This window comes from Bubalus kerabau, chromosome 20 (genome assembly GCF_029407905.1).
Source record: "Bubalus kerabau isolate K-KA32 ecotype Philippines breed swamp buffalo chromosome 20, PCC_UOA_SB_1v2, whole genome shotgun sequence".
Classification (NCBI taxonomy): domain Eukaryota; kingdom Metazoa; phylum Chordata; class Mammalia; order Artiodactyla; family Bovidae; genus Bubalus; species Bubalus kerabau.
Genome location: NC_073643.1, coordinates 13,589,116 through 13,615,771, shown reverse-complemented (window position 1 = coordinate 13,615,771; position 26,656 = coordinate 13,589,116). Strand labels below are relative to the sequence as shown.

Sequence of the window (26,656 nt, the reverse complement as noted above, 5' to 3'; positions counted from 1 at the left end):
GTCCCTGGGCTCTTTAAAATTGGTTGCACTGGAACTTTTCAGTAGGAATCTCACATTGAACTTCTGAAGGCCTCTGAAGGCAGGAAAGCCATTCCAGTGGCTTGCCTTCAGATTCTGCCTGTGATATCTATAGACTGAGTACACTTGTCTTTTTTCCAGGTCCCAATGATCTCTAGATTCCTACACATGACAAGGGAGTTTTTTTCATTCACCTGATAAGGTTGCTCAGAACCTAAGAATTCCTCCAATTTCTGGAGGAACCAGGTAGAGACAAGACAAAAATATTTTAATTTTACCCGTAGGTGTAAATTACCATATTGTTGTAAATCACAAGAGAAAAGGAGCTTTTCTGTATCTGAAAAACAATGATTAGTAGCCAGAAGTATGTCAGACAAGTTGTAAAAATCACAATCATATTGAGCAGTTCACTTAATCTCATATAATTAATCTTTGTTCTGTTTGAGTCCAGTTTTCCCATTCGTTTTGTTGACCTTGCCTGAGGACGCTGACAGTGATCATTTCAAAAAGTCTGTGACGTTTTTAAGGACTGTATGATCTGCCCTGTGAAGTGAGTGTGTTGGTCACTGGAACTTGCAGAAACTATACTCCGAGTGCGAGACACATTTTCTAACCTCCTCCTCTTCACTGTGACAGGATCGTCCTGCAGGATAGAAAGCTATAACCCATCGGATGAAGATGAGGTTTGTCTGGGAGCCAGGAAAAGCCAAGTGGCCCTCCTGGATTTCCCACGGCCGTGACTTTTTACTTTACAGCTACTGTTTATTATTTTTAAATTCCCTGACTTAGGAGTAAACCATTTCCGTGCTATAACAGAGATCAATCTTAACACAGAAAACTCTTTTCGTAAAGTACCTTTTTCACAACCCTTTTTATCACTTTCTGGATTTGTATTGATTCTTCCCTTACTTTTTCCATCCAGAAACCACCACCAACTTGTAGGACAAAATTCTCATCATCATATTTTTCCCTCAGAAAAATATCTCCAGTCCTTATACCTTCTTTAGCTGGTAATGCATCTTGTACATGCTTTAAACACCGAAATGGTTCCTTTCCCGTTTTAGTAGCTTTAAAATCATATTATAATTTTCAACCCCTAAAAAAAACCCTTACTCTCTAGTGAGAACAAAGAAGCAAGCGATTGTGAACTGTCTGTCATACTGGCATCAGCAAACTTAAGAATATATTCTGTAACCTCTAAAAACAGGCATTTTTTCAAACTGCAATTTCTTTTCTCAAAGTGGTACAAGACATGAGTCTAATGAACACAACTATCCTTAGTTTCCCTCTTGCAAAGTAGGTAATTGCAGATTTCATTTGTAAACACTTTTCTTTAAGCCAATTAAATAGAGCTCATGTACAAATTAACTTCAGCAACATTATTCAGACACATACTCTGACATAAATACATCCAGACAGAGATCTCATTTTTAAAAAATCTTTTTGTATTTCTTGACTCAGTCACTGCACTTAAATTTATCAGTTTATGAATAACAGTCACAATAGTCAAATTTGCACATTTGATTTTAAAAATTTTTCTTCCCTCCTTTTTTCCCCCCTTTGACTTGAAGTTCTACTAATTAAAACTCAAGGCTGAAGTCCCAGGCAAAGTGGGCTGTGTTTGTACTTGAAGAGCATGGCAAGAGTTTACTTCAAGTTTTCTGCTAAGAATATTTTTGTTCTCTCAGGGTCAGTGTTCTGAAAAAAAGTATTTTTATCAAGCCAGTTTTCTCTAATTGTACATGCAAAAAGGATTGGTTTTGGAATTTAAAAACAGTTTCAACCCATTTTCTCCACCTAAAGAATACCGTGACCACATGTGACCACATGGTGTTAGTCCTCTTTCCCTTATTTGCAGGTTCATAGATTGCCCAGTCTGCCAGAATGTTCCCGAGGCTGTCAGATGGAATCAAAATGAAGACGCGCTTGCCATGTGTGTCAAACACTCGCTGGCAAAACCAAAGGCACACCATACCAGAGAAAACCGAACTTTGAAACGATACACGCACCCCAGTGTTCCATTCAGCACTGTTCACAACAGCCAAGACACAGAAGCAACCTACATGTCCATCAGCAGAGCAAGGGGTAAAGAAGATGTGGTGCATGTATCCAACAGAGTACTGCTCAGTCATAAAAAAAAGAACAAAATAATGCCACGAGCAGCACCATGGATGCAACCAGAGATCATTATACTAAGTGAAATACATCAGAATGAGAAAACACCACATGAGATCATTTGTAAGTGGAATCGAAAATGCAACACAAAAAAGCCTATCAGACAGAAACAGACTCACGGCCGTGGGGAACAGACCTGTGGCTGCCAGCGGGGAGGAGGCTGGGGTTAGCAGATGTAAGCTATTATATACAGAATGGATAAACAGTCCTACCGCATAGCACAGAGAACTGTATTAAGTATCTATGATGAACTATAATAGAATGTGTATATATATATGTAACTGAATTACTCAGCTGTATGGTACAGATTAATGCAACACTGTAAATCAACTATGCTTCAATTAAAAAAGACAAAGTCCTGTGTCTACAACTTATTTTTTTAGTACAATTTTAAATGGTTCAAGAAAAGAATGCAAATAAGACACAGTATCGAGGGAGAGGACATTCACTGTACTTGCACCTTCTCTGAAGGCCTGAAATTAACTCAAATGCATTACGTCACAGTGATCCCTAAAGGTGCTGTGGTTTCAGGGCAGACCAGTGAAGTTTAGGACACGAAAAAGCCCCACCAACCAAGCATCCAATCTCCCTTGCCCCAAATTATACAGAGTGCAGTGCCTCTGGTCAGCTCTGTGACCTAAGGGTCGGTTCCTAGAGGTGGGGGGCCTATGGTATCCTGTGATAGGTCATCTCCATGACAACATCCAGCATAGCGGGCCTAGAGGCAGGCAAGAGCAGGAGCTCCACAGCCGATACGAGGCCACCCCTCACCAGCTCCACCAGAATGAATCAGAGGTTCGAGGAGGAGACCAGGGGCCCATGAAGGGGAAGGGCAGACAAGGTGGACGGGGGCGTGAGCAGGCAACACAACAGCAGGCCCTGGGTGGGGACGGGCGCTGCGGGAAATTCGAGGTGCGTCATGCTGACAGCAGTGACAGGGGCTCAGGAGGATGAGGCCAGGGAGCCCGCGGGCACTCACGGCCACTCCTAGAGCAGGGCTGCAGGCTGCACCCGGCCCCGCAGGAAGCCGCTCCCTCCAGATCACACTCTGCCTCTCCTGCTGGGCTCCAGTCTAAGTCCTGAAGGACGGATGGAGGTTTCCAGTTGGAAGACCGAGGCCCGAGGCCAGAAGCCCTGGCAGGGGTTTAAGGGGCTCGCATGCCCATCCTACCGTGGCCACTTGTGTGAGGTCCCCGTCCCACACGATACTGGCGACACAGTCTCAGTGCGCAGACCAGAGAGCCTGAAGCCTCGAAATAAAGATGTCACTGTGAGTGGAGAGAGTAGGGAGCCCCTCACCCCCAGGCGGGCTCTCAGCAGCAGAGCCCCCAGCCTGGTCCTTCTGCCCGGCAGCACCAGGGGCTCCCTGGGTGTATCGGGGCAGAAGGCAGAGTCCCAGGTACAGGAGCCCAAAACCTCACAGGACCGAGGAGGGCTGGACGGGGATCGGCTCAGGGCAGTAGTGAGGTGGATACTCCTGGCCTAGGGCTCTGCTGCGTCTGAGCCTCAGTTCTCAGAGTCCCGGGGCGGGGGGTGGGGGTGAGGCAGAAGTGATCTGATTCAGAGGAACGTCCTGAGCTCTATCTACACAGTGCTTACGTTTCAAAGTCTGTCTTGGAGGGACTGTTAATGGAAGTGTGGAGACGACAATTCAAGCATCACTTGTGGTATACCCACACAACTTTTATATACAATAATGAGGACTGGGAAACAGCACATTTATTTATATATATATATAGTATGAGTAGCTATCTCTATCTTCCACTACAACCAGGTAGCAGTTTCTAACACATTTTCTAATCACTAATTTTCTAATTAGAAAATTTCTAACATTTTCTAATTATGTTCTAAAATGCGTTAGAACATTTGACGGATCTAAAAATCAAGATTCTCTACCATCCAGGTGAAGACACAGGAGCGAGAATGGCATGGGAATAACGCCATGTCTGACGGAAATGCCCGCGGGGGCCCGGGGACATCGGATGGGGGCTCGCCCCTGAAGACGGGCAGCAGGACCTCTGCCCCAGAGCCGCCCTCAGGCTCCTGGAGAAACACCCAGCTCCTATCACCTCTCCGATAAGGAGAGAAAGTAACATTTTTTTTTTTTTTTTGGTTTCACAGTGACATTTTGGCTTTTTCTCCCTGAGAAGAAAAAGACAGGCACAAGCTAACGGGGAACAGTATGTTAAGAGAGGCTGGTATTTATCAGGCTGGGGCATTCTGACCCTCCCTCCCAACTTCTTTCTTTTTGACCCAAATAAAGCAGAACAAGATCTACCATTACCATCTTATCTTTATCTTTTCCTTTAATGTAATTTTATTTATTTTGGGCTGTGCTGAGCCTTTGCTGCGGTGAGAGAGGGCTGCTCTTCGTTGCCGTATGCAGGCTGCTCGCTGCGGGGGCCTCTCCTTGCAGAGCTCGGGCTCTAGGCGCTCAGGCTCGCGCTGTGGCGTGCACGGGCCTAGCTGCTCCGTGGCACGTGGGATCTTCCAAGATCAGGGATTGAGCTCATGTCCCCTGCACTGGCAGGCAGATCCTTAACCTCTCAACCACCAGGGAAATCCCTCGTGCCTTTATCTTAACGTCTTGGCATTTCTGCTAGAGATAAACACATCAACACCACGAAAATTGTTCTGGTAACACCACTTGGAAAGGCAGCAGTGATGGGACAGTCAGACAAGTGCCTGTATGATATTTTAAGACAGTTTACTGCCTACGCTTACGACAGCCCATGCGAGGATCCCACGCAAATCCCAAACTGGAGACCTGGCTCAGAAACACAGCCACTGCCTCCCCTAGAGCTGGCTGTCCTCGGGTCTTTGGCCCAACCACCTGCCCGCTGCCATCCACGTAGACAAGCAAGACGAAGGTGAGCAGGTCACAAGTTGGTGACTCTGCGCGCACAGACCCTTCTTAGGTTCCTCAACCTCTGGGACAAAAGGCCCATCTGGAAAGCAACAAACCCATGGATTTGGCACCAGCCAGTCACCAGAAGAACCGCATTTCTGAAGGCAAGTAGGGCTCTGATAAACCCCAGAAAGCACTGACCTCTCCATTTAATCACTGTGACTATTTCTTCCCAAAGAACTAAGGAGGGTTCAAGTCAGAGGACATTCAAGTCTCTCTGGCTGGACGGCAGACAAGAAACCAGACGCTCTCACCAAGCGGGCCCCAGGCTCACAGACGCCCATGGAAGAACGTCTTTCTGAGTCAAAGCCTCTGTGTCAGAGATGATTTCAACATACCCCACGTGGGGTGCTTCTTTCCTCGTGGATTACTTCTTTGAGAAGATGAACTTCGGCCAAAACACTTAAGCTGTCCAAGCCTCAGCTTCCTCATGGGTAAGATGAGGACAGTGCCGTTTCCCTCAGAGGGTAGTTGAGGATAATACGTGGAAAGCAGTGAGCTTTGTATACACGACCCACTAAGTGAGCAGAAAATGCAGGTGCTGGGGGCTTCTACATGGCAGAAGAGGAGAAACAGTGGGTCCACGAAAGGAGCAACGAGAAAGAAATATACAATGCATGTGGCCAGGATAATGCATAGAGGTGTTAGACCAACCCATGTCTTAAAGAAAACATATAAATAATACTGTGCTCCAAGAAGGCTGAGCAGATACAAAGACATGGTACAATTTGGAGACAAAATTTAACACCTTCACATCTAATACCTCCGAAGGGACACATCGGCAGACACAGCCCTCCTGTTAGCCTGACACAGGACCAGCCCATGATCGGCAGGTGCTAACAGTTTCCTTATAGAATCACTTCCCGTGTCAAACACTACACCAACTGAAAAATCTGACATCTTTCACCTTTTGGGGAGAAATTTGGTCTGAAATTTAGGATTCCACCATTTTAAGAACAGAGTCGCTAAAACACAGTATCCCGAAGAGGCCACACCCACTTCCTTACATTCACGCTTCTGAGAGGAGAACTACGAGGGCTTTTCCTCCAGGACGCCCGACCGCTCCTGAGCTCGGAGTTCTTCCAGTTTCTTCTCGTAGCGAGTCACGAAGTACTCGTCGGGCTCGATGCCCGCGTTCCGAAGGTTTTCCATGACCTTTTCCAGTCTGACTACCGATCGGGCCCCCTCAACCTTTCTTGTGCTCAGGTACAGGGTGAACTCCCGGAAGTCCAGGAGCTTACAGGTGTCCACTGAGCAGATGTTCCTGATGTCACTAGTTCTATCCAGATGTGGGAAAAACACCAGTCCCGACAGCTTCTCCAGGTCCTGCAGGCTCACCTGGAACTCACTCAATTGGGGCTGGAAGCCAATGGCCTTGTTGGGCACCACGAAGGCCCCGAGGGCCAGGGGCTCAGCAGACCCCGCGCTTCTGCGTGCCAGGATCACCTTGTACAGGTGGGAGGGCACTGCCACATTGTCCTCGCCGATCACCTAGGAACAAAGCAGCCGTATTAGCGATGCTAATGTGCACTGCTAAGTCACTTCAGTCACGTCCAGCTCTTTGCAGCCCCATGGACTGCAGCCCGCCAGGCTCCTCTGTCCATGGGATTCTCCAGGCAAGAATACTGGAGTGGGTTGCCATGCGACCCAGGGATTGAACCCAGGTCACTCATGTCTCCTGCACTGGCAGGCAGGTTCTTTACCACTAATGGCAGTTGGGAAGCCCAATTTGCACTGTGCTGTTCTTAGTCACTCAGTTGTGCCCAACTCCTTGAGACCCCATGGACTGTAGCCCGCCAGGCTCCTGTGTCTATGGGATTCTCCAGGCAAGAATAATGAAGTAGGTTGCCATGCCCTCCTCCTAACCCAGGTCTCCCACACTGAGGTGGATTCTTTACCCTCTGAGCCACCAGGGAAGCAAGTCCCAAATATTTCCTGAAAAGACTTCCAGATGCAATTCCAAAAATGCACTTAACAAGCTACTCTACCCCATCCCAATGGATTTCAATTCAACTGCCAAAGGTAATAATAAACCAAGACAGATTCTCAGAGAAGATGAGCATTTAACAGGTAGATTCTGATCATCTTTAAAGTAAGTTCACACCAAAGACCAGGGCTCCCATTCTCTGCTCTCTTTGTAGGACAAAGGAATGCCAGGAGTGAGTCCTGGGTGTTTCAATGGACAAGAAAAGCCATCGCCTTCTCTTTGTCTCATAATCAGAACTTTCGGTGCTAACATTCAATAGTCAAAACTGCCAGCTCAGGAACTCCCAGTTCTAGAAATAAAAATATGGCCTAGTTTATCAAATTCACTAGGGAGCTAAACAGCCTTTCAAGAAGCAGCCAGACAGACCACATCAGGATCGCTATCTCCAGTATCACCTAGACAGTGGCTCATTTTTAAAATTACATTAGGTAAATGTAAACGCCGTCTGCTCAGAGCACTGCACACTTGCGTCTGCCATCAAACACACAACTCCTGAATGTGTCATCAAATCTAACACTTTGGAAAGGTCTCCACACGACGAAGCAGCCAGAGCCCAGGTCAGGCCTGGAGACAACTCAATTGCCTGTGCGGGCTGGCTGTAATAATGAAGTAACACTGTTAGGAAACCTGTTCAGATTTCCTTCCAATTGGCCTAAGAGCCATTATCTGTTTTCTGCAAAAGAAAAAGTGAGCATCCGTTTCCTTAATGGCCTCCAATAAAATGACGCGATCCCACAACAGCATGCTGTGCTGGCCCTGGTCCTCCCAGGCCCGCCCGCCCTCTAAGAGGCCTCCCTTCCAGACCCAAACCGCCAGCTTGGGCAGGCCCCGCAGGGAGCCCAGATAAGACAGAGGGACCAGAGCCGGAGAGGATTCGCTTCTGCCTTCCCCAGCTCCTACCCACACGGCACAGCCCAACGACTCAGGCCACCTGCTGCCTAGCACCCAAGGAGGCCCCGCCACCATGACCCACCACAGGGGTGCGGGGAAGACCCACCCAGAGGAGTGATCTCTAACTAGCTGTCCTGGAAGTTAGTGCAAGCGGTTGGTCAGGGTGCGGTTTAGAGTAAGGTTCACGGAACTGCACGGCCTACGTGACCCCCTCCAACAAGTCATATACGCGTGCTCCTCACAGACCAAAAAACACACCGAAGTGAACCCGATGGGGTGCACAACGAGTGCACAGATCACCAAGAGATGTTCACTCAAGAATGCAACTCAGAGGCGCTGTGCCCGGCACGCTGGAAATACTAAAGGAATAAGGCTGAAAGTAAATACAGCTCGCGCTGCTCTCAGAAGCGTCCCATGGCGGGCAGAAGTCAACACCCACAGTTTTCACTGCAGGTAGAATGTGGTGAGGTGTCAATAAGAGCATCAATGCCTGCGCTGAGGGCGTGGGTGCAGAGGAAGTCAGGAACCAGAACCGAGGGCAGGGCAGCAGCTGCGCCAGGGTTTACAGGGAGGGGAGTCTAAATGGCCTTCAAGCTGGGAGCGAACAGTTAGGCAAATCCTTGGTGCCACCTGGTGGACATCTCCATCACTGCAGCGCAGACCTCAGAGTGCCACTATGATGAGCCTTCAAGACCAGCCACTTGAATATTTTCTCTCCTCAAGGACTCTTTGTTTACACAAACTAACGACAACTGTCAAAAATAATTAGTAGGTCAAGCCCGTGTGCTGCCAACCAGAGTTTCTAATAACCTCGGTTCATTAAATTCTAGGCAAAAGTAAAGAAGCTTGACATTTTAAGATTCATTGTTTGTCATGGAAATCTACCATTTCTATTAGATTTTCAAAAACACTCACACAGCTAGGGAACCTCCAATACTGCTTTTGAGAAACTGCATGGACACAGGAATTCCTACTAAGAACCACAAAGTGTGACTCTTCCACCCATGATCTTCTCGAAGTATTTCAACAAAAGGGGGGTAAGATAGTCTTCACAGAAATAGAAAAATAGAAACTTAGCCACTCACTATCTGCTGATTCAGTCTGCTTTGTTCTCAGAAAGTAAACATCTTTAACCTGCCTAATACAGGAACCAGTATTATATGGAAATTCAGAAAACTCATCGTTTCTTCATTGAATTTAAAACTTAAAAAAAAAAAAAAACCCTAAAATATTTTAAAACTTCTTTGTAGATAGCTCAACCTACAACATAAATTCTTCCCATTTTCAGGAAAATTGAAGACTTTAAGAATGTTTCTAGAAAACAGGGCACCAAAACAGAATAGTTCAGCAAATTGAAACCCCAGAGACCTAAGGCTTTGCACTAAGCTGCAATTCACAGCCACGGTATCTTCTTCTTTCATTCATAAAATGGCTAGTAACAATCCCCAAGCAGTCCATCTCTGAATAGTTCTGTAGACACAAAGACACGTTAGTTGACAAAAGGATTTTGAAATCTGCAAGGCCTATGTGAAAAGTTATTTTTGTAGCAGACATCATTCGAGAGACAGGAATGAAACTGCATTTGGCACAAAAGATGGTTCTGCACCAGGACAGGGGAAATGTGGGATTAAGCAAGATGAGACCAGTTCAAGGTGGACAAAAGGGATTCAGAAGAAAGTAGGCTGGACACAAATGATGCTCTAAACAAAGGACCCAAAGGCTGAACCGATTTATCAGTAAATCAGCAATAGTCCTTTTCATATAATATTTAGGTATAAAAATATTTTACAAAGGAAATTCGTGTTGCTGTTAAATTACCAAAAAGCACTGAACTTGTGTCAAGGCTGTAATGAAAGCTGGAAATCAACCGGGAGTGACAAGAAAATACAATACATGTAACAATCATAAAGCTGGCACTCGCTCACAACCTGAGATAAGTTTCCACACCTGCTGGCCTGAGCTTGTTTCTTCCCACCCAAGAGACAGAGATGACAATTTGCTCCCCTGTCTTACCCCCAACTAACTCCACACACTCAAAGCTGGGCCTTCACACTGACTCTGTGCCAGACTGGGCACACACAACACCCAGGCTAAACCTGCTCTCTGTCGTGTCATACACGCAGCATCAAGAGGAAAAAAACGTGCCTGCTAGACTCAGACAGATGTAATGTATCTGGTTACACTCCCTTGGTAAGACAATAAAAAGATATTCCAAAAATAAAACTGTTAGACACATCAAGAGATGAAGCCCTTAAAATAAAGTCAGATTAATCAAGTGAAAGAAAGAGACCATGATGGTGTGATAAACAGGAAATCCTGACCTGAGCGAACAGAGGGACAAGTGAGGGAGTCAACAGGGGTGTGGCCGCCCCGTGTGCTACCCGTGAAGCCTCTATGGACACTCAAACCCCGGGAGATGGTCCTTCTCACACTGGGCACCCGCCCTGGAAGGGGGCGGGAGATGCCAAGCCAGTGAAACAAGCACATCTGCCCAGACGGTCACTTCTACTGAGTGATTTAGGATGGGGATAAGGAAATATATATCTCTATAGATTTGCTTGCCTTTTTAATAAGACTTTTATTTTTATTTACTTTTTGACCCCAGCCTGTAGCAGTGAAAGCACAAAGCCCTAACTACTAGACCACCAGGAAGTTCCCAAGACTTTATTATTTATTTATTTTGGCCTTATCACATGGCATGCAGGATACTAGTTCCCCAACCAGGGATTGAACCCGTGCCCCCTGTATTGGAAACTTGGGAGTCTTAACCATTGGATCCACCCAGGGAAGTTCCATAAGGAAATATTCATCCAATAAAAGAGTTGATTTCAATTAAATAGATATAGAAATTAAGACTGCATAAAGATGAAATAGGAGATTTAAAAAAAATAATTGCTGATCACATCAGCTGATGCCTCAAAATCCCTGGAGGCATTATTTTCAATTTCCTTCCCCTCCTGGAATTAGTGGAAGTTTGGATAATGCTGTAGAAGGAAAAAAGACTATTAAGTACTTCTCACAGGACAACCCCACCACTGCCGAGCCGTCAAATCTGAAGCTCACTTTCTTGCCAGGACAATTATAATGTTCAGGCTGGAATCTTCAGGTATGTTTCATTTGCCTGGATTCCATCTCTTCATGAAACAGGCACATGGCTGACCTAAGCTATAATAAAGGGGGTGATTGTGATCAGCGCTGTCAGATGACTCGCTTCTGATAAAATCACTGCCTCTCATCTTCCCGCGGGCTCATGTTCACTCTGGTCCTATGACGCTACAGTTCTTTCCTACATATTCCAGCAGACATTTCTGCCTGGCTAGAAGGAACCCTCCTCTTGGCCCATTTTCTGCTCTTATTTTTGCACGCCAGCAACTGTCACTTGTAAGTGCTCTCCATCCACACCATGTTTTACCTCCTGGCCTTAAGTTTCTACATATGAAGAGCAGAACCATCCCTTCACTGGAGACTTTCGAGAGCTTAAAAAACAACACTGTGAATGAAGGGCAGTTCTCATACAAGGAGAGGGACCCACATTTAGATTTCCCCCTTGACAATTACTAGCAATGTCACTTGGATGTGACCCCTTGAAACCTCAATTTCCTCCAATAAAAGAAGATAATCACTACCTGTTTGTAAGAGCTGTATGCAAGGACTGACCGGGATAGCATGAACAAAGCTACATACATACTGGGAGGTATACAAGGCCCTTGATATATCCCAGTTCATCTGCTCTACTTCCTCCAAAGTACACATACTAGATACACATAAAGCTTCACCACTAAATAGAAAAGTAAACAAATATGTCATTTTTATTAGCTATAGTCTACTAAAATAAGGTTCAGAGTATAGTTGTAAACAAGAAGGAAATACTAAATAGATTTAAGAAAACAAATCATGAACTGTCATACATAAGTGCAAAGCATTCCCTGGGAAATAGGATCCATGATTCAAATATGTATTTATTCCTTGAGAGGAACAGACCCACTTCAAGGGCTAGGCAATGCCATGTCCCCTTCTTAGCATCTCTAGGACATGGTTTTATCCATAATAGTTTTATTACAAACTGCCAGAAAATAACCTGAATTTTTAGTTGGGCATTCAAGTTGAGCATTTGCACCTGCTGCAAATCTTTTTTTTTTTTTTTTTTTTAACTTTTTGAAGTGCAGTTGATTTATAATGTATTTGCTGCAGGTATACAGCAAAGTCATTTAGTTTTGTATACACACACACACAGGTATTCTTTTTCAGATTCTTCTCCATTACAGACGTTACAAGATATGTAGTACAGCTCCCTGTGCCATACAGCAGGGCCTTTTTTACCCTTTCATTTTTGCCTTCTTCTAGGGACAATCCAATTGTCTGAGGGACATACTGTTTCTTAGCACATATCCTACTTTTTCCTGCCTCTTCCCCCTGCCTAGCTTTGCCTCCCATGTCTGTTTCCTTAGCCAAAGTCGCCCAAGTTCATATGCGCATAGATTTATATGCATACAAATATTTTTAGCCCAACTCAATTCTTAAAATGGTGAGCTCTGAGACCATTTTTCCAATTTAATTTACTAACGGATCATAGTTTCCTTTCATGCTAATACATACACTAAAGATTTTTAAATGTAAAATTCCACATGCAGTCAAGTTTGATCTGAAAAATGATGCTGGGCTTCCCTGGCAGTCCAGCGGTTAAGAATACACCTGCCATGCTCTGTAATATTGCAGGAGGCCTCCGCAACAGAGCAGCTGTTCACAGCTTCAGCAAAACCTGAGTACAAGTTATTAAGTAAAGGAACTGATGAAAGTTGTTGACTCAAAGACACTGAGAGAGAGAGAGATGACTTCCATGATATGAAAAAGAGGAAAGAAGGGGTAGAGTATCCAAGAACATAGTTTGAAGCATGTCGTTTATAATTCCATGTACATGCCTCCCATGTGACAAGTACTTAAAGATCTGCTGAATTAAAAGATTTGCCAGTGTGAACATGAATAGGTCCTATCAATTACTACAGACATGGAAAACTAATGTTACAGGTTCAGAGGCCCAGAATCTGAAAGAAAAGGCCTAAGACTGATGATGCTTTAAACAAAAAAACAAGACCGTTACTCAGAGTACACTCTTCAAGAAGCGCACCGTGACTGCCCTCACACATTCGTCACCATGACATTAATCAGGGTCAGAAGAGCTGACAGGTCTCTTCTAAAACTCTCTTTGAGAATACCTATACACGCCTGTATGGCATTCACTGATCGACTGTTTAGTAGGAAATGCAAGATTAAGATTTTAGTGGTTAATTTTATATAACCCAGTGTAATAGAATTCTGGTATACAAAAGATATACTAAAGAGATATACATTTGCTTCATTCTGAATTAATTGCAAATATAAAATGTGTAAGGATGGCATGTGGAACACTTGTACACCCTTCACCTGGATTCATCAATTCTGAATATTCTGCCCAATTCCATTTATCACGCAACCTTTTTCTATGTTTTTTCCCTATATCTTTTGTATTTCTTAAGAGCAAAGACATTCACTTACATAATTAATTACAGTATAATAATCAAAGTCAGTAAATTTAATACTGATAAAATATAATTATCTACAGACCTCAAATGTTACCAATTGTCCAAATAAAGTCTTATTTAGCAACTTTTGTTTTTCTGATCTAGGGTCTGATCTAAGATAACACAATGCATTTTATTTCATGTATTTTAGTCTTTCAGTTCAGTTCAGTTGCTCAGTCGTGTCCGACTCTTTGCGACCCCATGAATCGCAGCACACCAGGCCTCCCTGTCCATCACCATCTCCCAGAGTTCACTCAAACCCATGTCCATTGAGTCAGTGATGCCATCCAGCCATCTCATCCTCTGTCGTCCCTTTCTCCTCCTGCCCCCAATCCCTCCCAGCATCAGGGTCTTTTCCAATGAGTCAACTCTTCGCATGAGGTGGCTGAAGTATTGGAGTTTCAGCTTCAGCATCACTCCTTCCAGTGAACACCCAGGACTGATCTCCTTTAGGATGGACTGGTTGGATGTCCTTGCAGTCCAAGGGACTCTCAAGAGTCTTCTCCAACACCACAGTTCAAAAGCATCAATTCTTTAGTCTCCATTAATCTCGAACGGTTTATTTCTCAAGCCTCTGTCTTCGAGGACATGCCTCTGTCTTGGAGGACACTAACATTTTTGAAGAACGTCCGTCAGCTATTTCACGGCATGCCCCTGAGCTGGGGTTTGCCTACTACTGCTGCATGATGACACTCTACAGTACGCATCTTGGCAGAAATGCCGCAGCAGCGACGCTGTGTCCTTCCCAGTGCGACATGCCATGAGGCAGTTTATCAGGAAGTCTCTGCTGCCGGTTCTTCACTCCCACAAGCACCTCTGGAACACTGAGCGTGTAAGCACCTCTGTGGATGCCTTAAAGACCCACCATCACTGCTCCTCAGAGCCAGACAGGGTGATCACAAGCCAGTCAAGGGGGACAGAATATACCCTAAAGTTGTTGTTATTTTCCTGACTCTGTTTCTAAGGTCATTCAGTTTTATCACAGACCCCCCTTAAGTAACTATGTAACTTAACAGGCGGCATTTACTAAACACCCGTTCCCTCCAAACACACCCACTCTTTGACTTTCCAGGAAGTCCTTCAATCTCTGTTTACTTCCTCGACCACTCCTCTTATTCCTCCTTACCTTACTTTGTTCCTGGGCACTCGGTACATCTCACAGTACATCAACCCAGCCACCCTCTTGGCAGAATCCTCATATTATCCATCAACAGGCGCCACCTACCTCTCTCACACCACTAATCATACTGTTATATATCTTCATTCTCCCTTTCCTTTAATCTATAAAGTTCTCAAATATCATGCATGTTTAAAAAAAAATTCTTTTCACCTTTTTTTAAAAAAAATCCAAGCATCTAAAAAGAAAAGCTTTTCCTCCCATTTATTCAACTAACTGGGCTTCCCAGGTTGGCTCAATGGTAAAGAATCTGCCTACAGTGTAGGAGCCACAGGAGACCTTGAGTTCCATCCCTGGGTTGAGAAGATCCCCTGGAGAAGGAAATGGAAACCCACTCCAGTATTCTTGCCTGGGAAATCCATGAACAGAGGAGCCTGGTGGGCTGCAGTCCATGTGGACACAAAGAGACCAACACGACTGAGTGCCTGAGCACGTGTTCAACTATTAATAACTGCAAGCTGGATGTCTTCCTGAACGCTTCCCTCTTCTTCACCCCAAAAACTGAGTTTGTGATTACTCTTTCCTGTACTTCTCTATTTCTGCTCACCCTACCTGAGTGAGTCCAGCCCGTATCTATAACGATACCTAAATCCCACAACTCTGCTGTCGATCCTAAGTGTTCTGAGCTCACACCGCTCCATCTTCTGGAGTTCCCATGCTCCCCTCCTGACTCTGTTCACGGCTATTCCTCCATCAAGATCTAGCTCAAAAATCGCCTCCTCGGGGGACTTCCTTGGCGGTCCAGTGGTTAAGACTGTGCTTCCAATGAAGGGGCTAGGGTTCAATCCCGGGTCAGGGAGCTAAGACCCCACAGGCCAAAAAATAAATAAATAAATCCCCTCCTCTGTGAAGTCTTCCTGACCCCTGCAAACAGGGTTGGTCACTTCTTTCTGAGACCACTTCCTCTATGCATGTATACATCAGCTCACACTACAACATAATTAGCTGATAACATGTCTGTCTCCTTGTCTAAACTGTGCACTCCTTGAAGTCAATGGTTGCTTTGTAACCCATCATTATATCCTGTATGGCTATCACTCCAACTGCTCAATAAATCCTTGTGAATAAATGAAACTAAAAAGTTGCATACAGAGACTTCCCTGGTGGTCCAGTGGCTAAGACTCTGAGCTCCCAAGGCAGGGAGCCTGAGTTCAGTCCCTGGTCAGAGAACTAGACCCTGCCTGCCGCAACTAGATATTCTGCATGCGGCAACTAAGGCTCAGTGCAGGCAAATAAATAAATAAATATTTTTAAAAATAATAATTCTAAAAAGTACAATACAGAATGAGATTATAATCTCACGCACATAAGCCTGAATGTTAAAACATGTTCCTACCTGGTAACTAACTGTTTTCTTTCCATCACTTCCAGTCTGAGGTAAGGTCAGCGGTCCAGATACTATCCAAACATCCTCAAACCTCTCTGTCAGTTCTCGACAGTACATTTCTATTCTGAAAAACAGAAAGCAAAAAGATACATGATAGTCTCATTCCCAAATGTAGAAAAGAAGCAAACCATATCAAGTCCTTGGGAGAGGTAAAAAGAATACTGAATTACAGAAATCAATGTAAACAGTGAATATGGCCTAAAACACTAAGAAGCAAATAAGCAACGTTCTTCCCAGTTTGCTGTATGAAAGAACTTAAAAACAACACATGCATTTATACAACTATCTACATTTTCCTGTGTGTCCATTCAATGTAAAGTTTATGACTGAAATTTTGTTTTGCTTCCTCCCTTATTCTTCTATGCTGGTAGTTTTCAAACTTTATTCAAGAATTATGTATCATTTCAACAAATTGATATTTTTTTTATGTAACTACATCTACTGTAGGACAATCAGGTTTATCCTAGCATTTCTTAAACACTGTCACACTGTATTAATAGAAATGAAATATTAGTAGCGTGAAATGAAATATTATTACTAGTAGTATAAAATGAAATATTAATAGCATGAAATATTAGTATTCATTTTAAATACTTAAAAGACCCCCTGACAGAACTGAATGAAAGCATCTGAAAAATAGAGAACGCCCAGATGATTTTATACAATAGTTCCTCATCCACACAGAATACATTCCAAGACCCTCAGTGAATTCTTGAAATTGCAGACAGTACCAAATCCTAGATATACTGTTTTTTCCTATAACCATATATCCACAATAAAATTTAATTTATAAACTAAACATGGTAAGAGATTATATACAATAATAAAATAGAACAATTATAACAGTATGCTATCATAAAAGTTATATGGGTGTAGTCTCTCTCAAAATATCTGACTGTACAAATTCATCCGTTGAAACCAAGCCCTTGTCATGCTTCGTGGCTGTAATTTATGCAGCTTGAGATGCAACAGCAAAACCAGCACAAGTTTTGTTTTTCTTCACAATTTCATAGATAAAAAGATTCGTTCTTAGATCAGAGCAATTTCAGCATACAATTTTTTTTCAGGTCAACAACTTTTACCTTTTCACTTAAGGGAAGCACCTGACAGCGTCTCTCCAGCCAATCCAAGTTGCCACCATCACTCCTCGTGCATTCTGGGGCCATGAGTGAGTAATGGGAATACAAGCACTATGAAAGCGAGATGGTTACTGACCAGCAGGCGGGATACACTGGACAAAGGCAAGATTCACATCCCGGGCAGGACAAGGCAGAAGATACTCGATTTTTTTTTTTTTTTAATCTTTTATCTTTTAAAAAAAATTTAATTGATTTATGTGGCTGTGCTGGGTCTTCATTGCTGTGCATGGGCTTTCTCTAGTTGCAGCAAGCAGGCTCTTGAGCTCGGACTCAACAGCTGTGGCATGCGGGCTTCGTCCCCCACAGCACGTGGAACCCTTCCTGAGCAGGGATCAAGCCCGTGTTCCCTGCACTGACAGGCGGACTCCCAACCACTGATCACCAGGGAAGCCCGGGAAGCACTAGGTTTTATCAGGTTTATTTAAAACTTAAGAAAATTAATTTCAAATAAATAAACAAAACTTATCATTTATTTCTGGAATTTTCCACTTAATGTTTTTGGACTGCGGCTGATGGTGAACAACTGAAACAGCAGAAAGCAAAACCACAGATAAGAAGGGACTGCTGTAGACAGTTTCTATCAAAGACTGGTAATGGTTATGTTCAACAGTGTGTTTCTCAAAAAGCTCAGCAAATCTTTAAGTACAAACAGAGCAAAATACGGAGCCCTGTGCCCAATGCATGGTGCTCCATTGCCTCAAGAATAACGTTTTCACTAGTTTCTTCCAGACTTGCGAAGAGTGGAAACAAGACCAAAATGGCTGGCTATGGATTGCTGTCTATACTTCCATAGAAAACCATCCCCACATCCAGCAAAGCAAACTAGCCCAAAGCATTTATCTTCAGTATTGTTAGCATTTGAAAAACAAAAGACAGGAACAGCTCAGGCACACATTCTCCTTGTCATATCCCTCATGTCCCACAGAATCACATTTTAAAAACTCTCCCTGCTCACCTGTTCCAATATCCAGCATTATTATCAAAATTCTGAGGCACGATATTAGAAAGGTAAAAGGTTTCAGCCATGGCTTTCTGTGGAAAGAAATAAAAACAGGAACATGCGCTGAAATGCCTTCCCCTCTGAGACAGACCACCAGTTCCTTAGTCAAACCTTAGCTCCAGGCAATTATAGCCGCTATTTGTTTAGATAAATGAAAGCCACAACTGCTCCATGACAGAAAGCTCAATGATTATTATCAGAATAAGGACTGTAGCAAAAGAAGTCGTTTGGCGTGCTACCTTACTTCACAATTTATTAAATTCATACATGTAATGTCGACTACATGAGCAAAAAATTTCCAACATATAGCTAAAAGGTAAATTCTAGTGTTAAGCCTCTGGCAAAGAGTTTCTCAACCAAGGTCAGCTTTCGGGAACACAGCAGTATTTAAGTAGTATGGTACAAACACATTAGTTCAAAAGCGGTACCAAAAAAGTCCTGTTCTTCTAAATTTCTGGCCACTATGTGTTCATTCAGGCTTCCCTGGTGGTTCAGACAGTAAAGAATCTGGCTGCAATGCAGGGGACCCAGGTTGGATCCCTGGGTGGGGAAGATCCCCTGGAGAAGGGAATGGCTACTCACGCCAGTATTCTTGCCTGGAGACTTTCATGGACAGACGAGCCTGGCGGGTCCATGGGGTTGCAGAGTTAGACACGACTGAGCAACCAACACTTTTTCATGCGTTCATTCGCCTCCCGTTTCTGGCCTGCACGCCCAAGGCTCTGGCCAGGTTTCCTTTCATTGACCTACACTAACTGCCAAGGTCACCAAATACTCGGTCTTCAAAAAGTGGCTCTCAGGCTTGCATGCATGCTGACATAACCTATGGAGCTTCAAAAAAACGGATGCTTGGGTCCCACGCCCTAGAATTCCTGATTTACCTGCTCTGGTTACAGTCTGGATACCAGGATTTTTTTTAAGACTTCCCCAGCTTCTTAAAATGAGTATCCAAGGTTGAGGGTCACTATCTTAAAGACAATAATCACCAACAATTCATGTAATAAATCTTAACGTCAGAAAAGTCATTTCTCCCCTTTTTTGGCAGAAAAAGTATCCTAAACTAAAGGAGGCTAGAGAGACGTGACAACTAAATGTAATATGTGACTCATGATTAGATACTGAATTTTTTTTTAAAAAGTTGTAAATGACATAATTGGGACAATTTGGCAAATCTGAATGTGAACTGTATACTAGATATTACTGTACAAAAACACATTTGCAAACATTTCTTAGGATAATGATACAACTTGATATATATTCAAATATCTTAATCCTCAGATAATATAATCTCCCAAACAATCTACCTAGGCATGAAGTGTTACCATGTCTGCAATTTACTGTCCAGGGTTTAAGAAAATTCATACATAAAGTAAATGTATCAAGATGCATTTTATGTACTATCCTCAACTTATCTCCAAGTCAAAATATTTTTGCTGTGCTCTCTTTTCAACTTTTCTACAGGTCTGAAATTTTTCAAGATAAAAATGAGTGAGTCGTTTAAGCTCATATTGGCTTTCCAATTCCCTTTTGCATAGCTTTTAATGTTCCTCACTCCACCCCTTTAAAAATGCTTGAGCATCTGAGCAAAGAAAAGAAGTGTAATCAGGGAGAAAATAAGAAAATTCTCAAGGGTTAGGGTTTGGGTCTTATGTTAATTTCCAAGTCCCAGGAAACACACAATACCAGCCCCGTGTTCCCATCCCTCCTGAAAAATATGCCTACAGTTGAGAATTTGTTATCTCCTGCTGGAGCCATGTGGCCACGTGACCACCCACTGCCAATATAGTCCTCGTTGAAGGCGCTGAAGGCTGGAGGGATGTTGGGATCCGGCTTGAATTTACAATGTTTTCTGTCTGCAGCACCTGAAGAAAAAAGACACACAATGTAAGTGCACAAATATCTCTCAAGATTCTCTAAGGCAAGCTGCCAGCTGCTATCTCTTTGAGCAGTTAGTAGGTAGTATCAATCCTTAGTGATCGCACGCACGTCTCAAGTTCCTGGGATAGTTCAGATACTTCATTTGAGTTTAGCAAGAACTAAGTCTTGCCTTCAGTCCCCCTTACCCCATAAAGCTACAGAAACAAAAGCAATATGGCTTTAGTTTACCAGGACCACTCTGACCCTCTCTGGATTCAGGCATTCCCCCAAATATTGGCCTGGCAAAGCTCTACCATCATATAGGTTCTTCATATATATATATATATTTTTTTTTTTAAGTGATTTTTTTCTATATACTGCTAATAACATTTTTTGTTTTCTGCAGGAGAGTTAATCTAAATAACTTAGCCTGTCATTACAAAAACTGTAAAACAAATGCTTCACACTAAAATCAAGGAAATCACAGGTATATTGCTTCCTGTTCTCAAATAATATTAATTAGCTCTATTTCACCTCCTCAAAACCATAGAGCTCACATGATTAACACTATGCAACACAGTGCTTTTTCTTACATACCTCTGAAAATAATAACTTAAGCACAAGATAAAATTAGTAAAGCTGAAATCTCATCTTGGGCAAACTGTTGGATTTAAAGGAAATTTATCAGGCTTGAGACTAAATCAAGTGAGTTTCTCTTGATGTAAATTTATAATCAGGGACTTCCCTGGTGGTCCAGAGGTGAAGACTCCACACTCCCAAAGCATGGAGCCCAGGTTCAATCCCTGGTCACATACCTAGATGACATATGCCACAGCTAAAAGATCTTGAATGCAGCAACTAAGGCCCGGGGCAGCCAAATAAATAACTTTTTAAATTGATACTCAATTTCACTTGCTATGATAAAGTTTACACTTACATCAGTTCCCTTTTAGCAGTAAGCATATTTCAAAGTGAAAGTGAAAGTTGTTCAGTCATGTCTGATTCTGGGACCCCACTGACTATACAGTACAGTCCATGGAATTCTCCAGGAAAGAATACTGAAGTGGGTAGCCTTTCCCCTCTCCAGGGGATCTTCCAACCCAGGGATTGAACCCAGGTCTCCTGCATTGCAGGTGGATTTTTTTATCAGCTGAGCCACAAGGGAAGCCCAAGAATACTGGGGTGGGTAGCCTATTCCTTCTCCAGGGGATCTTCCCAACCCAGGAATTGAATAATTGGATATTTTACCAACTGAGCTACCAGGGAGGCCAAGCATATTCCAATCCTCCTGCTATCCTGCAGGTTAATGTGTACTTTACGAAGGCACATGCTCATTTTTAATATATTTAAACACAGTATGCAGGATACAGCAATGGAGAAATAATTTGTGGGTCATATAGCAAATTAAAAGGCAAATAACAGAATGGGAATAAAACTCTGACAAAGTAATAGTCTTAACACAAAAATTTCCTACAAAATTCAAAAAAGAATATCCCCACTGAAAATGGTAAAGCAAAATTCACAAAGAAAGAATAAATCACAAAATACTAACCCTCAAAGTGAGAGTTAATTAACCCTGGTAACCAACACACAGGAATGGTGGGAGTGTGACAACAAGTAGGACAAAGAGTGATAGTGGGAGTGTAAACTGGAAAGGCTCCCTAAAACTCACTCTAACCATAAACAGCAAAACCTGGCCATCTTAATCACAGGAGTGCATCGAGACATGAGGACATGTGGACAGACGCACGCACCTGCCTGCCTCTGCAATCTCCAATCACGTTCCCCCTCATGACAGCCAGGCTGGCCTTCTTTTAGGTCCCCGGTGGAACAACACTCTTCACATGGAGGCCTCTGAAGAGGCAACTGTGCTTCTCCTTCCCTGTCTGGAATGCTCTTCTCCACATCCCGCTACCCACCCAGCTCACTGCCATCCACTCTTCAGGCCACTTTCTCAGAGAAGCCTCGCTAAGCAGCATCAGGTTCTCCTGTTATAATCTCTCATCATCTTCTTCATTGTTCCTTAATTACACAAACCCAACTTGGAATCCAGAGAAGGCAATGGCACCCCACTCCAGTACTCTTGCCTGGAAAATCCCATGGACGGAGGAGCCTGGTAGGCTCCAGTCCATGGGGTCGCTAAGAGTCGGGCACGACTGAGCAACTTCACTTTCACTTTTCACTTTCATGCATTGGAGAAGGAAATGGCAACCCACTCCAATGTTCTTGCCTGGAGAATCCCAGGGACAGGGGAGCCTAGTGGGCTGCCGTCTATGGGGTCGCACAGAGTCAGACATGACTGAAGCGACTTAGCAGCAGCAGCAACTTGCAATCACTTTTCCTCCAGAACAGTTATTGCCAAGTGTAACTACACGTTCATGAGTATTTGATAGGTCAACACACCCACTCCGTGACCCAAAGTGTCCTGGGGGTAGAGACCATCTACTCTGGTCACCGAGAGAACCCCAAGGCCCAGCACAGTGCCAGGCACATGACAGGCATTTGAAGGTATGTGTGCAGGTTATGAATGAGTGGTGCTCACAGCAGCCACATTTGTGACAAAGCCTCCAATTCATGTGTCAAGATACAGATCCTCTCAACCCCTGAGACAGCCAGGCAGGGTCCATTTGTCTAGTGAGCCACAGGAACATTTTCTACAAGTGCAGTAATGTAGAAAGGGTTGAAATTATTTATAACCCTCCTTGTTCTCAATTTGGAAACATCTTTCATCAATACCTTTGCTTCTAACCACCTACCCATTATCTTGCTCTTGGATATATGTTCAAGAACCCATCTAGGCACCCGCTTTGATTGATCATAAGACAAGGCATGGTTAGTGTAACACCTTGTCTCTGTTCCAGCTAAAGGGAATCCAAATTGTTCCAAGACAGCCTTTTCCGAAGAACCTAAAAATGAGAAAGGGTGCAAACATAACAGTTAGTGAATTTTATTAGGAACACAAAATAATAACGAAGGGGGTAAGACAAAGGACTGGCTCGACCATAACATTAACCAGGTGATCTAATTTTTGCAATTACTTACAAGGCAAAGAAGAGAGTAAGCAAAATACTAGTTTGGCCTAAAATCAATCCCGGAATTCTAGCCAAGTAAACTGTAGCTATTTCATTAACTGTTAAATAAGAATCCGATTTTACTGGGCTTTCACATCGAATTTTCAAATCTCTGCACCACACAATGCAGTGTACTCAAGAAAAACTCCTGTCGTCGATATAACTGAATGGGAGACAGCCTACCTATTCACCATGCTTTAAGAGTTAATGTGGGGACAAAAGCATAGACTTTTAATTTTTTTTTTTTTAAGACTCTCATTCAGGGACTTCCCTGGCAGTCCAGTGGTTAAGACTCCAGGCATCCAATGCAGGAGGTGCTGATTCAATCTAGGGTCAGGGAACTAACATCCCACATGCCTCGCAGCCAAAAAAAAAAAAAAAGCCAAAAACCCAAACAACAACAACAAAAAGACCACCTCACTGACACGCTTCCTCAATGTTCTGGTACTGAGGCAGAGATGTATGCTGCAGCAAGAGAGTGGTAAAACCGGCTTTTCCTAGTGGGAGAAACTAAACACCCACTGAACAGGGAGTCCGTTTCCAAATAACCCTCTCTAGATGCCCTCTCCAGGCTTCACCTCACCAGAGTAGCCCTCTCGCTAAATGCCAAGTGTCAGAAGGAGCAAATGAAATGCGCATGTTGGAGACAGAAATGAGCATGAGCTCATCTACTTTGTCAAACATAAGGTACACCTGGTAACTTGCAGATTTACTTGCCTTGAAGAAGGCTAGCAGATGTTCTTCATTTAAACAATGATCAAAGGAGGACAGCTCCGGGATCTGCTAAAACAGCGCTCCCCAACCTTTTTGGCATCAGGGACTGGTTTCCTGAAAGACAATTTTCTCAAGGACCCGGGGGTGGGCCTATGGTTTCAGGATGATTCAAGCTCATTACATTTAGTGTGCACTTTATTTCTATTATTATTACATGAGCTCCACCTCGGATCATCAGCCATTAGATCCCGGATCTTTGGGACCCTTGCGTTAAAACTATGGGGTCCTTCGTTCATTCATCTATACTTACTAGACGCCAATTATGTACCAGGTACTGGGCCGTGTATACGGTGGAGAATAAAACTTAAACACGGTCCGAGCTCTTATGGAGCTAACAATCGAGGGGAGGACAGAAGACAGTGAAAAACACGTGTGGGGATCAGTACTTGGGGGATAGTAGACCCCAGCGGGAAGGAAGTACACGGAGCCGGCAGGTGAGAGGCGCCGTGGGGAGAGGAGGAAGACCAAGGGCTGGCGAGTGGCGACAACGTGCGTCCATGGTTACGGCTCCCGGCCGAGGCAGTAGCCTAGACCCGAGATCTGGGGGCCCACACACTCACCGTCCGGCTCCCTCACCACCACCGCTGGCTCAGCATCCCGACTCCGGAGCAACTGCACGACGACAAGCCCAGTGCTTGCAGCGCCCGCGACAGCTCCGGCCACGAAGCCACTCAAAAAGCGTCGGGACCCACGGAGACGGGAAGCAAAACTTTTAGCAGCCATGTTGCCCGAGACGCTAGCCTTTTGCCGCAGCGCATGCACGATCCAGGTCGGCCGCTTTAAAGCCAATCGCAACCACGGGGCCCAGACGCGCATGCGCCACCTCGAGTCCCCGGGCACAGAGGCTCTCCCGGACGCCGGAGGCTGGAGCGCAAGCGCGCGCCCTCTGGTGACCGACCTGGAAGCCCATGCGCACGCAGGCTCCACCTCCGTCCACTTGGACCGGGTGATGCGTGAGGGCATGACGCCGTGAGGTCTCAGTGTGTGCGCATACAATCCTTTTAGTCCCACTTAATAGGTGAGTACACCACTTGCACATGCTTACAGTAAGGTCCTAAGACCCGAGATTCCAACTCAGATCTGATTCTAAAACCTGTGCCACATTAGGTGTGTTCCTGACACGGGGCTTTGAAGTCTCATGGTACACAAATCATAACTTCCGAAGACAGCTTTGCACCTCCTAAGGAGTTTCTTGACAATACAGTACTCCATGGTAGTTCAGGACCCTGAATCACAGCACAGGGTTTTGGATCCCCACTCACCCATTTTCCACCTGCTGCCTCTTTTGAAACAAGAATAATAATAATACTTCTTAGGCTTCTTGTGAGGATCAAAGATTAAGCATATAGTGTGTTGAGAAGAACCTGAGGCATGTTGTTAAATGCTCTGTTAATATTTACAATTTGTTATTTAGCTCTGCTTTCTATATGAAATCCAGATTGCTCAATGCTTGCTGTCTAAAAAAGGATATGTTTTATACACTCCCACTCACAAATAGGTCTTCATTTTGCAGCATAATCTCTAGCATTCATGTGGACTTAGTTCACTAAGCAGGAAGCCATTGCTAACTTCAATGTAGACACTGTTTTGAGTTTCATGACTCCATGCCTCCTCCCAGGAGTACCTGTCATGAAGTCATTTTGTATCATCCCCTGGGCCTCTGACACTAACTGGTTTAGCTAGGTCAACCAGAGTCTTCCTAAGGATTTTGAATCTGGAACTTTCTCCAGGTAGCAAAGTTGTGACAAGTAGAACTCTGGCACCTAAGGCCTTTTTTTCCTGCTAAGTAGTCAAAGAGCAGATGCATCTGGTTTTGCACAGAACACAAGGGGATCAAATGCTGAGACAGGTAAAGGTCTGTGATGCCAAACCCCGTTTCCAAGGCCCCTGAAGAAGTTCAGACATATCCTGCCTTTACCCAGAGCTGGGCTGGCCACTTGTCCCAGGATCCTTCCAGCAAAGCCCCCTTTTTGTTCAGTGGTGTCTGGCATCTGCAGTCAAGAATCCAGACAAATACAACCAGGCAGCATTAGTTATCTGCAGGTTTCAAAGCTGCTTCCATCAGAATTTACAAAATATACACATTCACTTAAGAGGTATTTCTCAAGGCCCTCCCGAGTGCCATACACTGAGCTAAGCACTACAGAGGGGAATGGTGGGTGACTTCTCCTCGTCTACATCCTGAACTTGGAAACAACGATGGGACCCCATATTGGATCCCAAGAGTCAAGAATTAGAAGTAAAGATTGCCTGACTCTGGGTAGGGTACCGCCTCTGAGCCTGTTGGCCTACCTTTAAAATGAAGGACTAGTAGTTTTAAAACTGTCATTAGGGAAACTTTAGTATTCCATAGGGGTGTTTGAGAAGTCAGGGAAGGAGGGGAGGCAGGCTGAATGGCCCCTGAGCCTCCTTCTTGCTCATGTGGGCAAGCCTGCTTTTATGAACTGGCTTGTATTTCCATTTCTTTTTTAACTGAAAAAAAGTCCTTTGCTGAAGAGAAAGCAACCAGATGGCTCCTGCAGTCCAGACTTCCAATGTTGTTAGCACCAAGGTCTTTATTCAAAAACATTATTAGCCTTTTGTCTTCCTCTCCTTCTCATGATTAAGGACACTCACGGATAAAAGGTGAACTTCCTAACACTTAAAAAGGACAAAATGGACCCAAAACTGAACAGGTAGTTCCTAAATAAAGGGCCCCTCCCTTCATCAAAAAT

The 26,656-nt window shown here is 44.1% G+C and overlaps 1 protein-coding gene and 1 long non-coding RNA gene across 15 annotated transcripts in view; one reads left to right on the top strand and one right to left on the bottom strand.

The window, feature by feature from the left end:
- LOC129635426 (uncharacterized) overlaps positions 1-2,094 on the top strand; it is a 46,564-nt gene extending 44,470 nt beyond the window's left edge. For all 14 annotated transcript variants that reach the window (XR_008706280.1, XR_008706282.1, XR_008706290.1 and 11 more), the window contains one exon: positions 1,877-2,094. This is a non-coding gene — a long non-coding RNA (uncharacterized LOC129635426). The remainder of the gene's footprint in view (positions 1-1,876) is intronic.
- A 2,387-nt stretch (positions 2,095-4,481) lies between these two features.
- On the bottom strand, positions 4,482-24,745 carry EXOG (exo/endonuclease G). The gene is made up of 6 exons (XM_055558419.1): positions 24,503-24,745; positions 22,854-23,003; positions 19,963-20,102; positions 18,196-18,272; positions 16,051-16,165; positions 4,482-6,592 (listed from the first exon to the last, which is right to left on the bottom strand). Exons 1-6 carry the CDS (start codon positions 24,663-24,665, stop codon positions 6,131-6,133), a joined length of 1,107 nt encoding a protein of 368 aa, XP_055414394.1. The 5' UTR covers positions 24,666-24,745; the 3' UTR covers positions 4,482-6,130.
- Positions 24,746-26,656: the final 1,911 nt, after the last annotated feature.

Excerpts from the sequence above, each read along its gene's own strand:
- EXOG (XM_055558419.1), bottom strand. The coding sequence starts at position 24,665 with ATGGCTGCTAAAAGTTTTGCTTCCCGTCTCCGTGGGTCCCGACGCTTT. Across the intron at positions 20,103-22,853 it reads ATCCAAGAGCAAGATAATGG|GTGCTGCAGACAGAAAACAT; the intron begins GTAGGTGGTTAG and ends TTTTTTCTTCAG. Across the intron at positions 16,166-18,195 it reads AATGCTGGATATTGGAACAG|AATAGAAATGTACTGTCGAG; the intron begins GTGAGCAGGGAG and ends TCTGTTTTTCAG.